At 36.3% G+C, this 16335-nt stretch overlaps 1 protein-coding gene across 2 annotated transcripts in view; it reads right to left on the bottom strand.

Annotated features, from left to right (window-relative positions):
• Nucleotides 1–2143: 2143 nt before the first annotated feature.
• The window catches only part of LOC149807097 (valine--tRNA ligase-like), a 90571-nt gene continuing 76379 nt past the window's right edge, over nucleotides 2144–16335 (bottom strand). For both annotated transcript variants that reach the window (XM_089961934.1, XM_089961942.1), the window contains exons 23-27: nucleotides 15910–16116; nucleotides 14871–14985; nucleotides 7304–7476; nucleotides 6620–6769; nucleotides 2144–4399 (exon numbers count right to left, since the gene is read on the bottom strand). In XM_089961934.1, the coding sequence (XP_089818060.1) occupies nucleotides 4334–4399; nucleotides 6620–6769; nucleotides 7304–7476; nucleotides 14871–14985; nucleotides 15910–16116 (711 nt within the window). In that variant the 3' untranslated portion in view covers nucleotides 2144–4333. The remainder of the gene's footprint in view (nucleotides 4400–6619; nucleotides 6770–7303; nucleotides 7477–14870; nucleotides 14986–15909; nucleotides 16117–16335) is intronic.

Below are 16335 nucleotides of genomic sequence, written 5' to 3'. Positions count from 1 at the left end.
TAAAACCACTGAATTCTGAGATCACATCATAATTAAGAAAGTAACCCAATAATTTTGGACTGCCAATGAAAGATCTTGAAGATATAACCCAATATTCCAAATGTAATAAAAACTGGATGAGAATTATGGCTTCTGGAATGGTAATAAGCTCAATTAATCATATGCAAGATCACTTCATTAATATTCATGGACCTCCTCATTATCAAAATTGTTGTGATCCTGAATATACAAGCACATATTCCATGTATAGATTCCAGAGTGATAACAATCAGAAATATGCATGGATCTTGTTTGGTTTTTAACCCATCCAAGATCTTGAAGATCTCTACAAATATTTCATACTGAATCAAAATCTGATCAGAAGTATGGTCTCCAGGGTGGTAACGATATCTGCCACTGAGATGCATCACCTCATTAGTATGCCTGAATCTTGCTCATCATTCAACTTGTCGTCAAATATCTTGATGATATAATCTTATACTCCAAGTCTGATAAAAATCAGATCAGAATTATGGCCACCCAACCACTATCAAGGACACTGAATCTGGTACAAGGTCATTTCATTATGATAATGACATCTTTATGGGACGCAAAGTCACCATTTACAGAGTTAATCTGGATTAAACGATTGTCCCTGAAAAATCTGAGTTATTTTTATTTTAGGTGGAAATCACTTTTGTCCTCTCTCTCTGGAAGCAGAGGATCTTTCAAGGAATGTTAAGCAACATGCCAATTGAAACATTTTAGGATAAAATTTCATAAATTTCTATCCTTACAAATTACTGAATTTTATAAAACACCAGTGAGTGAGCACAACAATTTGGAATATGAACATAATCATAGACAGGTAGTAAATTAATACTTGAAAATTATGCAAGATCATGAACGCTAGTTTTGACAGCTGAGATATGGTAACCATAATTAGAAGTACAAACTATCTCTAAGTGACCTCAGACTTGTATATGTTGTTGTCAATCAGTATACATACTATTATATAATAATAATACCATAATGAAAAGATATTTATGATATGTATCAGTGTATAGGACTGTTCCAGTACAACATGCATGGGACCCTGAAAAGGCACTTTAAACTGAACAGTCATTCAAAGACACAATTTTGAATTATGCAGAACTACAATTTGGACTCAAAGTTTGAATGTTTGGTTTGGTATTTCACAGCACAGCAACACAAATAGGTTATTTAGTGCTGAGGCAATTAAAGTGAAGTTCATACACTGGGATGTAGATCAAGCAGGCTGATTCAAAGGTAGAATTCCAATCTGCACTCATCTTGTCACAGGTTTAGCACTTGTTAAATCACATCTTGTGGTATGGAGAAGCAAGAAGGGTGCCATAGCAGGGTTTTTTTTATAAAACTTCCCTGCCTGGGTACCATGCATAATTAAGATATAACCTGCTCTATAACTGGTGAATCCAGGGCTACCCATCCTTTGCATTCTGTCAAGTGTAACTGGTGAATCGAAGGCTACCAAACCTTGGAATTCTATTACATGTAACTTGTTAATCCAAGGCTACCCAACCTGGACAAAATATCAAGTGTAAACTACTAAATCCACGGCTATCCATCCTTGGAATTGTATCCTGTGTACTTTGTGAATTCAAGGCTATACAACCTTGATATTCTATCGTGTAACTAAGAATCCAAGGTATTCCAATTATGGCACTGTATCATGTGTTAACTGGTGAACCCAAGGCTACCTAAGATTGGCATTTTTTAACTGGTCAATCCAAGGCCACCCATCTTTGACATATCATGTGTACATGGTGAATCTAAGGCTATCTAATCATGCCATCCAATCATGTAAAACTAGCTTCCCATCCTTCCCATCTGATCATGCATAAAGTGATAAATTATTGTTTACATTTGGGCTTGTTGTATTAACTATTTACATAGAAGATGCATTGAAACAAACTATTCAGTACTTTGTGCAAATCAAAATCAAGGAAAAGTTCCACATAAAATGATGAAATGCAAATGCCAACTGGCTGGAAGAATTAAGTGATGATAATTGTTTATGTATGTACTTGTGTGCTTAGATACACACAGATATTTAGAAACTATTGGAAATGTAAGAGCTCAGAAAGCTGTGTTTGAAAACAAAACAATAAATATATCTATCTGTCTTGTTGAATTATGTTTAATATGCAAGTATATTCCATGGAGCTGGCAAGTGTAAATGAGATCAAAAGTCATTAAATGATACCTCTCATATGCCCCAAGGAAAACTAGATCTGTATTTTAAAAACTCATGGCATGCCTCCAAGAAAAGCAGTTAATATATCAAAGGATATAACCGTGGGGGCCCCAACCATTGTTATGACCCAGGACAGGAAGGAATGTATATGATGTTATATATTCCAAACATTGATGCCAAAAACCTATAAGCAAACAAATTATCATTGACCTAATATCTCCATCCAATGATACAATTCAAGAACAGAAGTGGTGCAGTGTCATTGTAAGAATGTGATTTAAATGTATTGAATTCTAGGCCTCATGGCCCCAGCTAGGGATAAAAAGCCACAAAGCAACAGTGGTATGGGAGAATGAAGAATATCAAATAAAAATTCCACAATTGACTGAAGAGGTTTTACTGATAATTGAAAAAAATTAACCAAAAGGTGTCATACTTCTTGATCCCACTGACCCATCCAAGAACAGAACCCTTGGGACAACACAATATATGGAGAATGAAAATTTAGAATCATAAACTTTGCTGTTAACTGGATAAACAAATCAATTAAAATATATAAGTACAAGACTTTCACTAACAGGTGTCCTAAATACTGACCCCCCCCCCACTGACTAGTCCTACTTGTAAGACCCGACGCTGATATTTACGTTGTGGGCGTCAGGGTCTTACAGCCTAACTAAAGGCGCTGTGTAGTGTGTTTTGATGTCGACTAACATCATTACGAAAGTAAAATTTTCAGGAATATTTCAAACAACTGACAACTAAAATAATGACGCTTTTCTACAAAGTAAAGTTATAATGTTTTAGTCAGACTTTACTTACTATGATGCCTTTTCTCTAATAAATTCAAATTCTCACAAACGAAATGGACCCATTTTCAAGTTTCTTTGGCCTACTTTTCAGTTGGCTGGAAAGCGATGAAAGCCGAGAATGCCAAAATCGGATAAAGTTGAACATTATTTTTTAACAAAACGAATAAAAATAAATTATGCCTATTGGAACTGTAAGCAACGGTTTGTTTCGTTCAAGAAATATATCCCAAACATCAACCTACTTGAACTTACTTCAGCATACTTCGACTACCGTCGCATTGCAACAAATTCAAATGTATGTCAACGGAACGTGAAAATGCATCAATTTGCTAGTGTCATATTTTCATTCCACCAGGATAAAGACAGCACAGTAAGTATATTAATTACACATAAATTAGTGGAAAAATGTCGATATAGGCTGCCAAATGTGTGAGATGTTCCTGAAACTTTGATTACTCATTCCGATGTCGTTGACATCGGAACACACTATACAAGGCCATTATTTGGACAGTAAGACATAGCACCTCAACAAAATCAAAATGTGCTATGTTTTACATGTAGGACTACCCCACTGACTTGACCCTGGAAGCAGGAGTAGTAAACTCCTCAAGGCCAGTGATACTAAACAAACTGAAATGGTCATGGAAATATAAGTGAAGATTAAATCTGGAAACAAAATGTGACCCCATGGTCCCACCCAGAGGCAGAACTTGGGACAAGGCTGGTAATGAGGGAAGAAGAGTATGCAATGATATATCTGAATAGGCAAGGGGTTACTTACTCTTAATTGCTGGGGAAAAAAACTTTAACCAAAAACCATAACCAAAATATTATTCTTGACCGAGCATGAGCAATACTGAGAAAAGGGAAGTATGTGATAAATATTTAAAGGGTTATTTAACTATGAGGGCCAGAAAATAATGCTTCAAACAAAATGTGTCCCCATTACAGATGCAATTCTTGATCCCATCAATCCACTCATGGGCAGGAGTGGTACTAAGAAAGAGGCATTGTGTGATAATATATTCCAAATAAGAAACAAGTGGAGTAAGATTTTACTGAGCTAAAAGTGCTGGAAAATCCCTTTAACCAAGGCTGTCCATACATAAACCAGCAATGTGAAAATCCAAACACTATATGGATCCATATCTGGGCCAAAAAGTCATTAAATAAATGCTGCTTTCACAACAGCCAAAACAGAAGAGGTCAATTTTACATGATTTTGGTACTGACTCTGAAGTTACTCATGTTACATGTTCAACAGAAAGAGCTGCTTGAAAATAAACTGAGAAGTCACCATCCGTTATATTTTAGCCAGTGTTTCAATTGCTCGAGCAAGCTTCTCTACCTCTATGGTCAGCTCATTCAGCTGAAATAGATAAACAAAAATAGCATCAACAACCTGATCTGAGAAGAACTTTGCAATCATTCTGATGTTTTTTCAACACTATGACAAAAAGTATATATTAACATCAAAATACCTTGTGGGTTTCTTTTTGGAAAATCGAAAATTATCAACTGAGATAGCACACATGTATGAATATTTCATCTGATATTTTTTTATATTTATTGCTCTTCCAGTAAAACATATATCCCGGAGGAGGCCCTTTCAAAAATCAAACAATCCACAACAAAATAAACAAAACACTGCAACATAATGAAGCCTATTATTTTACCTCATTTCTTGCTAGGGGTTAGTGGACAGTAAAAGTGATTGTAATTTTGGGCTGGAGAGAGAAGTGATTTAAATGACAGCTGACTGGAGGTAGCCTATACTGAATTCTTATACATCACATAATCCCATTCACATTTTTATTTTATTCATTCTATCTAATGTTTTTTAGCCTGTCAGCTATGTTTGTTTCTAGCACTGTGAAATTAAAAATTTTCCTGGTGGCTTATGTTTTGTAGAAGTCATGGTTCAGAGACTTAATACCTACTAATGTAATGTCTATGAATATAGATTTTATAATAGGGATTTCTATTTTAATACAGAAATAATGAATTTATTTGACTACAAAACTGTCATTTGTTATGACTATGTATGCGTGCTCATTTCTTTGATGGCTGTGTTTTTCTTCAATTTCTTTGTTTTTAGGCATGCAGCATTTGATTTGCATGACAGTTAAATTATATATTGCTTTAAATATACTTTTAGATGCTGATTTCTTTTTCAGCTTTTTTCATAAATGTATTTGAAAGTAATACTACATTGTGAGAAAAAAGAACCAAAATTAATGCTGTACAAGTTATATCACATTATTTCTGCCTACTTTTGCACTATATAACAATTTATACGAATTAACATCTTTACTGTTTTCTACCACTACCAAATATCATCTTGACAGCATTAGAAATGAGAGGCTGACTAGAAGTCTTGATAGCATTAGAAATGAGTCTGACTGAAAGTCTTGACAGCATTAGAAATGAAAGGTTGACTGTAAGTCCAGACAGCATTTTACATGAAACATTTGAACCTTGAGTCTATAGGTTTTGTTCCTTACCCTAAATCAAGCCATTCACAAAGTTTGGTAACTGTAGCTGATGAATAATTTGAGTTATTGAATGAAAATAAAATTGCTAACAGATGGATAGATGGACAGCAACATAACATAATATGCGTGCTTTATGGTGAGCATATAAAAAGTAGAAAATTCTCATACCACTGGATGATACATTAACCAGGATGACATAGAATTGGGAAGACATGATAGCTTGACTGTTAGATAGTCAGCTTCCTATTCCATGAGCTGTGGGTTCAAAACCTACCCAGGTCAGCATGGATGGCTGCCTTGGTGTGCCCTTAAAAAAGGCACTTACCTTTCACTTCAATGGCATGATATAGCCAATAATGTGATGAATGTGTCTTTAAAACCAACTTAAAAGCAGTACATACAGAAGCTATATTCCAAATTGCAAGAGGGTGGGATAAAACAATATTCAATTTTTTTAGAAAGCAAAAACGTTAATAACAAGGTTAATGTTGGGCATGGAAGGATATACAGAGACATGTATGGACACACACATGGGTTGGGTGTGGAAGGATATACAGAGACATGTATGGACACACACATGGGTTGGGCGTGGAAGGATATACAGAGACATGTATGGACACACACATGGGTGCGAACATTGCTATGCTGAGTTTCCACCAGGGTAGACTTAGCAAGAAAATAACCACATGTAATGAGACAAAATAGAAAACAAAAAATATTAAAAGATTTTTTGTCCTAGAAACCGAAATCTCTAATATTCTTTTCCACTGAATCAGTACTTCCAACTTGACAACAAACGATTAATTTTAAATGATACTGACTTATTTCTCTCTCTTCAAGTTTTGTCCTCTTTTTAAAAGTACTTACTTCTCTCTCTTCCTTTCCATTTTTTCTTCTTTAAATTGTCTCCCTTGAGACTAACTTTGGTTACAAAAAAATTTCTAGCCAAGAAATGTTTAACAAAAATTAAATTGCACATGCTACCCACTGAATGCTAATTTTAGCTTTTCAGCATTAAATTCAGTAAACATAATCCCTATATGAGAAATTCCCGCTTTTAAATAAATGTTCAGCAAACAATGAATATCAGTTACCTTTTCTGCATTCTGTTGGCGCACATGTTCTGGGACTTTAGTATTATAGTCTGCTGTTGCCGCTGCTTCTTTCAGTTTGGTCACCTGACCTCCCAGCTTCTCTTTCTTCCCCTCCAGCTTTTGAATCTCCTTACCTATGTCTATCAAACCCTGCACAAAAAAGGGATATATATATATATATATATATATATATATATATATATATATATATATACACACACACACACACACACACAACAAACAGAATGTAAAGTGCTATCTCACTGGATTTTACTGGAGAATGCTTGATAATAATAGGCAGAATTAATATTTAATACTAATAAAACTCATACAGGTCTGAGGTTTTAATTCATAATCTACAAAGATTCAAAGACAGATCTACACATAAATGGCACCCATCACCTGCATGCACAACTCCATATGTGTTCAGGCAAGGTTGGGTGCTGTTTACCTGTGGACCTGGGTTGGAACCTCCATCTTTCATAGACATAATACATCATTATCAAATTTTAAAATCTAATTTATTAAAAATGATTGTGCTTCCCTTTTTGAGAGTTCAGAGTACAACTTGCGTGACATTCAGCATTAGGTTCCTGTGCCTCATTTATATGGCCAACTTTTCACCAAAGAATTGGTGACTTTAAAAGAAGTGATCAGCTATGCTACCTTTAAAAATAATCTAACCTTTAACATCAGATGAGTTTCACACTTTGCAGAAACAGTCTGTACAGCACATCCCTCTGGCGGTATTTCCTTCACAAGAATGTGAACATCATCAGCAGATGACAAGGCCTTGATCAAATCAGGGTGTGTCCTCAACACGTTGGCTGTTTCTTCATCCACGCATTTCAAATACACTAAAATAAAACCAATAACAAGAGTTATTTAAAGGTTCTGTGGCATGCTGTGTCATGTCTGTTCCACCATATTAAAATCCTTAACTTTGATTCATAATCCAAGCTATCATTTCAAGCCAAAGGCAAAATTTTCAGCAATTTGTTTTTCTGATAATATCTACCTCATCGCATAGCATTGGGATAACTTTCTTTGCTATCTCCAAACTGAGCCCTCCCATAATGAAGGAAAAATGTCTTTCAGTCAATATATTACATAAATGGGAAAAAACTCATACAGGTTAAGTCCCATATCTACCCAATATGTAGTCAAAATTATTTATTACTTCAATGGCACCTTATTGGATGCTCGCATTGCATGGAAGAGTGTGAGGGATTATTTGCAATGTGATCAGTTAAATATTATCAGAGAAACATAATTTACTAAAAAAATGAGTCACCTGATCACATCACATTAGGACAATGGGCAAGTGAGGGAGGAAATGCTGAGCATCCAGGCTCTACCTGTGTCACCAGTAGGAGCATGATTGCTCTACTAAAAGCATGAACTTCTAATGTTAGTTTAGCAAAACAAGACACAATCTGCTTATACATATGTGTGGGAGATCCTTGTGGAATTCCACACTGGATTATTGTCTCACCATCAAAATGATTCCCATGTGAATCCAGTGAAAAGTGACAAATTCACATACTGACAAAGATTGTGCTTTCATGAATGGGGACGTGGTCACTGTGCAGCTACCACTAACCCTATGACATTCAGTTCTCTCCTTAGCAAGACCATGTCATGTAAATGGAAACTAGGAAAAGCAGACTCGGTGTACCATTGAGCTGAATCAATATGTCCTGACTTGAAACAATGCATTAAAGGCCAGGCTCTTGGAAGTTGCTTGCATTTTGTGGACTGAAATTTTCATTAGTGTACCTGATCCTGTGAGAGTACACTGATTTAATAACTCCCTTTAGCCAAGCAGCCAGCATTTGTGAGGTTATGCCTTGCATTCCTACATTCAGCGGTTGGAATAGTCTTTCAAAGTTGATGATGACATTGTCTATGCATCTCGGGTAACATCTGATGATACAGGGTTATACATCGTTGCTTCTCTAGACATAATCATCAAGACAAGGGAACAAATAGTTATTGCTTTTCTTAGGAAGAAACCCGGTTGTGTCATTAGAATGAATGAATGATCAGAACAGAACTGCATGTAGTTCAGATCTGAAGATATTGTATGTATGTAGCTCATACATTATATGTGCTGAAGTAAGCAGCATCATAAACTGCAAGTCAAGTATGATTGCTGTTTTGGGAGGATGGTGGCTCAAACATAAATGAGTTTGGCTGTCAAGTCCCAGGAGTGATTCCACTGCAAATAACTGAGTGAGCATGGTTTGGACATGTCAGAATGGGTTCACAAGTCAGAGTTTACCCTGTTGCAGTGAAAGTCATCTCTTCCATGAAGTCTGAAAGTGCCCAAGGTCAAGGAACAAATCCCTTGATTGTGATAGGGGCTAACTTCTTTTCCTCATACAGAAAGAGAACCACTGTGGAATGGGCACTGAGAATGGTGGACTTCAATGATGTGACACCAGTCATTCACAACACACAACTTCCTTTACTCAAAGTGGAGGATCTTCAGCTGCTGCAATCATATCCAGAACTGAAGCTCCAAACTCTGTATCAATCTGCACATCCTTGAAAGGAGCCAGGAGTGAAGGAGGAGTTTGCTTGGACACGGATGGATTAGTCATGATCTCAAGGGAGTGGAGGTCTCTATAGCTTGTCTGTTTATGTAAGTTGCTAAATTGAGCATATCACTGATCCAGGGTGTTTCATCTTAGTGGGGCTATCAGAACTACTGCAGTCTGTGCCCTCATTTCTAACTGTTGTCACAATCAAATCTGACTGAGAGAAGGTGTATGCCCACATTACCTCCCAGCTGATTACATTGGCATGTAGAGCACATGCTTCTTGGACTTGTAGAAAAATGAAAAAGAAATATCAAACTTCATATGACCCTGAAGGGCAAATACCTGGGACAACTGTATGAATCCATTGTCCTCCCTTGATAAGAGTCTGTCAGGACACTGAACTGTACAAGAACGTGTTGGACTTGAATTTTATCTAATAATGGGAGTACCAATGAAGTAAGGCAGAGGTCTTGTGATTATTCTGACCATCTCTTGCAAAGGTATGTCGCCACAAGTTAATTACCCAATATTATCAAAACCATATTTCATGTATATGTTCCACCCACGTGCAAAAGGCATTGAGAATGGTTTTCATTTCCAACAGACTGATAGAAAAACCCTTCTCTTGAAGAATGTATATGCCACTGACCATCATAGGTCCAGTAGTAAAATGGCATTGTAACAGGTCCTTCCCCACAATGATTAGGAGTTATAAGAAACTTCATCACCTAAACAATGTCTTGTCTGATGCTTTTTCTAAGATATGACTTGGTCTAACGTCTTACTGAAGGTCCTACTTCTTGGTTGATGCCTTCTCTAATGCATGAATGGGAGAAAGATGACACATTGATATGTATTAAGGGTTCCACACCTTAAATGAACAAAATTGTTCAGATGGAACAAGATTGTTCTTGAATTGATTATCCAGCATACACTGAGGGAAGTAAGATTGTTTATGTCATGAACAAAAATCCAAACTTACTGTTTTGTTGGTTTGGCATTTTGGAATGTCTCAGTCTCTGTAGTTGATGTCCTGAACTCTTAGCAAGGCCCATGGGCTTAGACAGGGGCCACAGGAATCGTTTTATGGAAGTATGCATTGGACATGTCAAGACTGATCATGCACTCATTACATTTATATCACAGGTCTCAACAGCCATTGGACTTCGTGACCAGAAATGTTCTGAGGTAGAATCCACATTTGCATGGTTTATTTTACATGCAGAAGAACTGGATTTTCTTGTGTAAAATCATCCCCCTTTGTGGAATCACTTGGAGTTCTTTCAAGAATGTATGATGAAATCCGGAAGTCCCCTGATGTGGTTTGGATCATCCAATGTTTTGTGAGAATGGTTGGTTCAGATCTGGCTAAAAGTAGTCTGGCACCTCAGATGAGTCACTAGAGGGCACTGGTGAGAGTGTACCACTGATGATTGATTGAAGGCCTGGGGAAGGAGAAAACTGTGTTTCTCTATCTCCATTCCCTGCCTGTTTGTAAACATAGGGCAAATGACCACCTATAATTTGCCTGGCCATGCGAAAAATGACAAACCTGGTGATGTTGAGAACAGCTTTTGCTAATTCCCTGGAAACAATTGTCCCTTCTCTTGCATATTCCTTAACAGGGTCATTCTGAGATATAAGATTACGATGAAAGTTAAATGGCAACTCTTGTACCTGTTGCTTTCTCACCTCCACAATTTCATGCATTAACAGAATCGGAGAACTGAAAGGGTGGGAGCATACAGAAATACAAATATCATGAATGACTTTTCTGGCTATATAAAAAAATAGATGCATGATGTCAAGTTGGGAGGAAGCTGACACAACATTCCTAACACTGACATGGTGTTAAAAACTTGACTGTGCACTTTATCAACATCTAGACAAGGTACATGTGGAGAAAATATCTCTGAATGTGACTTTATACCAGTTGGGTGAGAAAACTGCATGCAACCTGATGTACCATAAAGAAGCTGTTGCATTACGGATTGTGATTTCTCCAAGTGAAACCCAATTATTTTTGCAATTTTTGAACATACAAAGTTAGATTCTGAATGATAAATTGTCATCATCATCATCATCTACATCTACCAAGGCAAAGACCTTGTAGGCAGAAGAGACTGAAAGTAGATGGCATTCTGACAGAAAGAACCTATCAATTTCCTCTATCATTGCCATTAACTAATTCCATCACATTCCATTACTGATCAGCATATTCTGGCATTTGCATTTCATCACCTTCATCAATTGGAAATGATGATTTATATTGGATATGCCATCATTAGTAATCTGCATTATAAAAAGCCAATCCAGTGTGCCTGGTTTAGCTTAGTTGGACAGCTTCAAAGTAATCCCCATTTACAATGAATTTCATTGAAGTGGTCAGTCTGGTTTATCGGTTGGCTTGCCCACAGCAGAGATAACAGAATCATTGAATCATGATCATTGAAAATGTACAAAGCTCCTTTATACGGTTGGACACCAGCTAGAATGGTATACCAAAGATGGTATACGCCTTGCTATCCAGACAGCTGGTGCAGTGTGGTTGGTATGACTGGATGGCAATGCGGTCAGTCTGGATAGCTGCAGCAACATAATTTACTATAAAATTTGCTTTCTCTTTTGAATACAATCCCTATCATATTAACATTAGGAGAAAAGATAATAGGTGAAGGCAATGCTGAGAATTCTACCTATACGTAGGGTGACCTTCTAGGGAAGAAAGACTGTAATCCCAATATATGTAAACAATAACCCGCTCTACTGCTTGAAATCTTTCCATCAAAACTCACTCATGAATCCAGTGAAGCTAACAGGCTGTGTTGATTTAATTAGGTCTGGTGGTCATCTGGGCCACAGCCACAGGACCCACCATTCAGATTTTGTCTGCAAAGCTAAATTCCCAAGATAAAAAAATTGAGGCGGTTGACTCTGCATGCCAGCCAACAGCTTCTGTAATGCTTTGGACAGAAATGATTAGTTCAAACGCGAGACTCTCAGTGATCACTCTAATTTCATGAGCTTGAAATCCTCATGATCTTTTGAGATGCAGAGTACGCAACATGTATCACCAACTTAAGCCCATGAAGACAGGGCTTGAGAGGTGATATCCTGCTTTCATGCTTCATGGGAAGAAAGAGTTGTTTGCAATTGCCATGACTTGTCTGTGTGTGCTTCAATCAGTGCTTAAGGGCACATACAAGATCTTGCATGGCCACTGCTCTTGATTTATCTATAGGAAATAAATAGAAGAATATGATGATTCTTTGATTGTCCAGTGATGGTAACTGGTTCCTATACAAGTTGTTGCATGAGGATCACCAAACCATTAAATTAGAACTGAAGATGGTTTAGATGAAATGAAGAGACACTCAACTCACTCACCCTGCAAGCCGAAACTAAAGCTATCAGGAAACAGGTTTTCTTTTATGACAGCCTCAGTAAGATCCAGACAAACAGCTCTAATTTCTCTGGGTTGAGACATGTCACAACCAAGGGCAGATTCCATTTTGGAAAGAGAAGAGGTACATTTGGTACACACCAAGCAGAACTTGTGTGTCTTGTCATGCTTTCTGAATTTCTTGTATTTACTGCATTTGGAAGACATGTTTCTGAAACTAAATGACTCAGTAGTTGATGATAGAATTTAGTCATTAAATTGTGGCAAAAAGAGCTTTTATTATTTGGTTGTCATTTTTTCATTTATTTTCAGGGGTAAAATTTTTTACCATTTTGTAATAAAATCCCTTTTCGTTAGTGCTTAAATTCACAGACTGGGGAACGGAGCCTACCATTTTGAAAGAAGGATCACTATATATTGTGTTTTCAAATTTGCGGACTGGGGTTGGATCCTAATGTTTTGAAAGAAGGATCACTCTATATTGTGTCTTCAAATTTGCGGAATGGGGGTTGAACCCTACTGTTTTGAAAGATGGATCACTATATATTTTTTTCAAATTTGTGGATTGGAGGTTGGACCCCATGTTTTGAAAGAAGGATCACTATATATTGTGTTTTCAAATTTGCGGACTGGGGGTTGAACCCTATTGTTCCCAAAGAAGGATCACTATATATTGTTTTCAAATTTGTGGACTGGGGGTTGTACCCTATTGTATCCAAAGATCACTGTGGACCATATTGTTTCCAAAGAATACTGTCTATTGCTTTTTCACATTCTTGGTTTGTGGCAACCATGACATCCATGAAAACAGTTATACCGCCCAAACCATTAAATTAACAATAATACTGTTGCAACCAAATATCATCTTGTCTATTACTATGTACCAAATATACATGCTTATAAGTCAATTCAACTAAAATTCGACACACTACTCACTTTAGATTTCTCTATGACTCTCCAATAAGTCGAGGAGAAGTAAAATCCGTCTATAAGGGGTGACATGTGGTCAGTGAGTTAGAGTTACACCTGGAGGAAAAATAAACTAGATGAACCAGACGATATCAGATAGTAAGATTTACGGGTACTCTGAATGACAAAAATGTGCAGTTGAATTTGTTTATAATAATACTTTTCGAACTTAGTATATTATGAGATATTGTGAATCGCATCATTCTGGATTATGATTTTTATACAACTATATGTGACATATAATTCAATGAATGGATTTAATAAATAATGTTATAAATTATATTAATGGATTAAAAATGTTAAGCATCATGGATTTCATCACATGAAGACAAACTGTAAGTTGTCAAATTACTTAAACATATTCTACAATGATTTTGTCTTTATTTGTGCTGTCAGTCTATCCATCCATCCAATTTGACTTGTTTATTTTTCCCCAAGTGCATCTCCAACTTACTAAAAATGTCACCCTTTGCAGTTCGATTTTACTTGCAAAAAATACCTCAACTTATAGGAGGGCCATAGAGAAATTCTCTAACTGGCTTATAAGCAAGTATATACGGTAAAGTAGCCTTAAGTTACACTAGTCATTCACAACTGTGATCAAAGATAGCAAGGAAATCCAAGTGAAAGGAATATCTGGTAAATTCAAAGTTTTATTCAACAGATATAGTCATCATGGAGAAGAGAGCTCCAAAGTTTATAGAGAACTTAAAATTCCTGAATTGGCACTTAGACCTTAGCTCAAGGATGAGCAGAAGTTCACAGTTACTTGCAATGAAATTGCAGCATCAATATTTACTAATAAAGCAATTTCAAAATATTGAGTTTTAAGTGGATTCTTCTTTTAAGAAGCAAATGTCTTTACTTCTCTTAACAAAAGGATCTTGTTTTGCTGTAACAAAGGTAGTGATGTAATGCACAAAGTTTTGAAGGTATACAACAAGGCACACATGTACATGATCTGCTGAAACCTCCTAAAAATGATTTTCATGATCTTTCAGAGACTGGTTATTTTGAAAATAAAGGTAATTTCTGCTGAAAAGCAAACAATCTGAAAGAGCTGTTTATTGTCAGATATTCCCAATGCAATTATAAAACTAGTATTCAGCCATTAAACACCACCATCCCCCCTCCTCCTTACTGTGTAACTGGGATGGCACCCTTCATTTTTTTGAGTCCCACAGTAACTCAAGCTCTCACTTATAGTGCAGTTTGTGTTTTTATCGAGGGGGAGGTTATTGTTTTAGTGTTATGGCATGACATATCTGAGAAGAAAAAGGTATATCATAAATTCAAGGTCATTGCTTTGAACTATCCATTAGGAAAAACTTACCATCAGCTTTCATTTTGGGAGTGAGATTGTAATCTGAGCGAACTGATCGTATACTCTTTACAACATTCTGTACAAACTCAACATCATTCTCAAGTTCTATGTTCTGCCAGGGATACTGAAATGGAAAAATGTTATGATATTACATACAGTGAACATAAAATGATAACCATCTTAACAAATGCACCTGTATCTGCCTATTGTGACAAAAGCTTAAAGAAATGACTTTCTCCATCAGTATTCTTTTGTTTCTTTTGTTTACAACCCTGTAACTAAGACTCCCTCTGAAGGCAATAACCACTAATTCCATACCCATCTGAATAATTTAATGGACTTTTTTTTATCCCAAGAAAGTGACTATTAAAATTACTCAGTTAATCACTGTTAATGTATCTCTTCATTATCATGCATCCTCCAGGCACTGAATACATGACAATGATCACCCATGCCACTTAACAGTTTAAGTCTCAGTGGTCATGTATGTAATTTTGATCTACATTTTGCTTTTCATGTTGAGAAACTATATTCTATGTACCAGTCAATCATACTGGTGATTAAATATTTTTCTCCTTGTGTCCATCACATTTGGAATTTCAGCAATATACTTTGAAATGCAGTTAACATCAAAATTTGTAATAATTCCTCAAAAATCCAGAATCATTGGCATCTATGCAGGGAAAATGGAAAATGTTACTAAACATGAGTGTTCATAGCAAATAAGTTTATTAAATTTCACATCAAAGTTGCGTTATTGCATATTTATTTTTCAATTAAAGTTTTCCATAATGCTATCTCCAGCGTTTCTTTTAAACATCCAGCACAAACCAAGCAATGTCATTTTAAAAATTCATTATAGGTCTGATACAAAAAATAAGCAGTTATTAAAACTGGCCCAAAACCTTAAACAAAAGAGGATTTCAACACCAGTGCCAACGTCTGTTATAACATAAGCTATCCCAGTTCTTATAGAAGCCAACAACAAAATCACCAATCTATAGCACAAACAACTTATTTTAAATGACAGCAATGATACTGCAATTACCTGCTTGACTTCTGGGTATGGCATCACACAGAGGCTTGGTGGTTCATTATTGGTTCTCCGTGGTAACCTCTGGAAGAGCTCTTCAGACACAAAAGGCATAAAAGGGTGTATCAATCGCAGTCCTGTGTCAAGGCATGTATAGAGGACATTTCTGCACACAGTCTTTGCGTCCTCATCAGAACCGTACAGAATGGGCTTCAAATACTCCTAAAAGACAAAAACAATGGCATAACATCTCAAGTTATTAAGACATGGTGATAAAATGCCATAAGACTTGCTTTCTGAGCAGACTGCAAGAGTGAGAAGCAATTACATGCTTTGCTACTATAAATATTTGATCATGGATAAGCCATTTCTCCACCAGTAACGTGATACCTAGCTATAACAAAAACTTTAAATTACGAAATACTGGAAACTGAACTACCA

Source organism: Sinohyriopsis cumingii, chromosome 1 (genome assembly GCF_028554795.1).
Source record: "Sinohyriopsis cumingii isolate HCF-2022 chromosome 1, ASM2855479v2, whole genome shotgun sequence".
NCBI classification, from domain to species: Eukaryota; Metazoa; Mollusca; class Bivalvia; order Unionida; family Unionidae; genus Sinohyriopsis; species Sinohyriopsis cumingii.
This window is presented reverse-complemented; position numbering and strand designations above follow the sequence as displayed.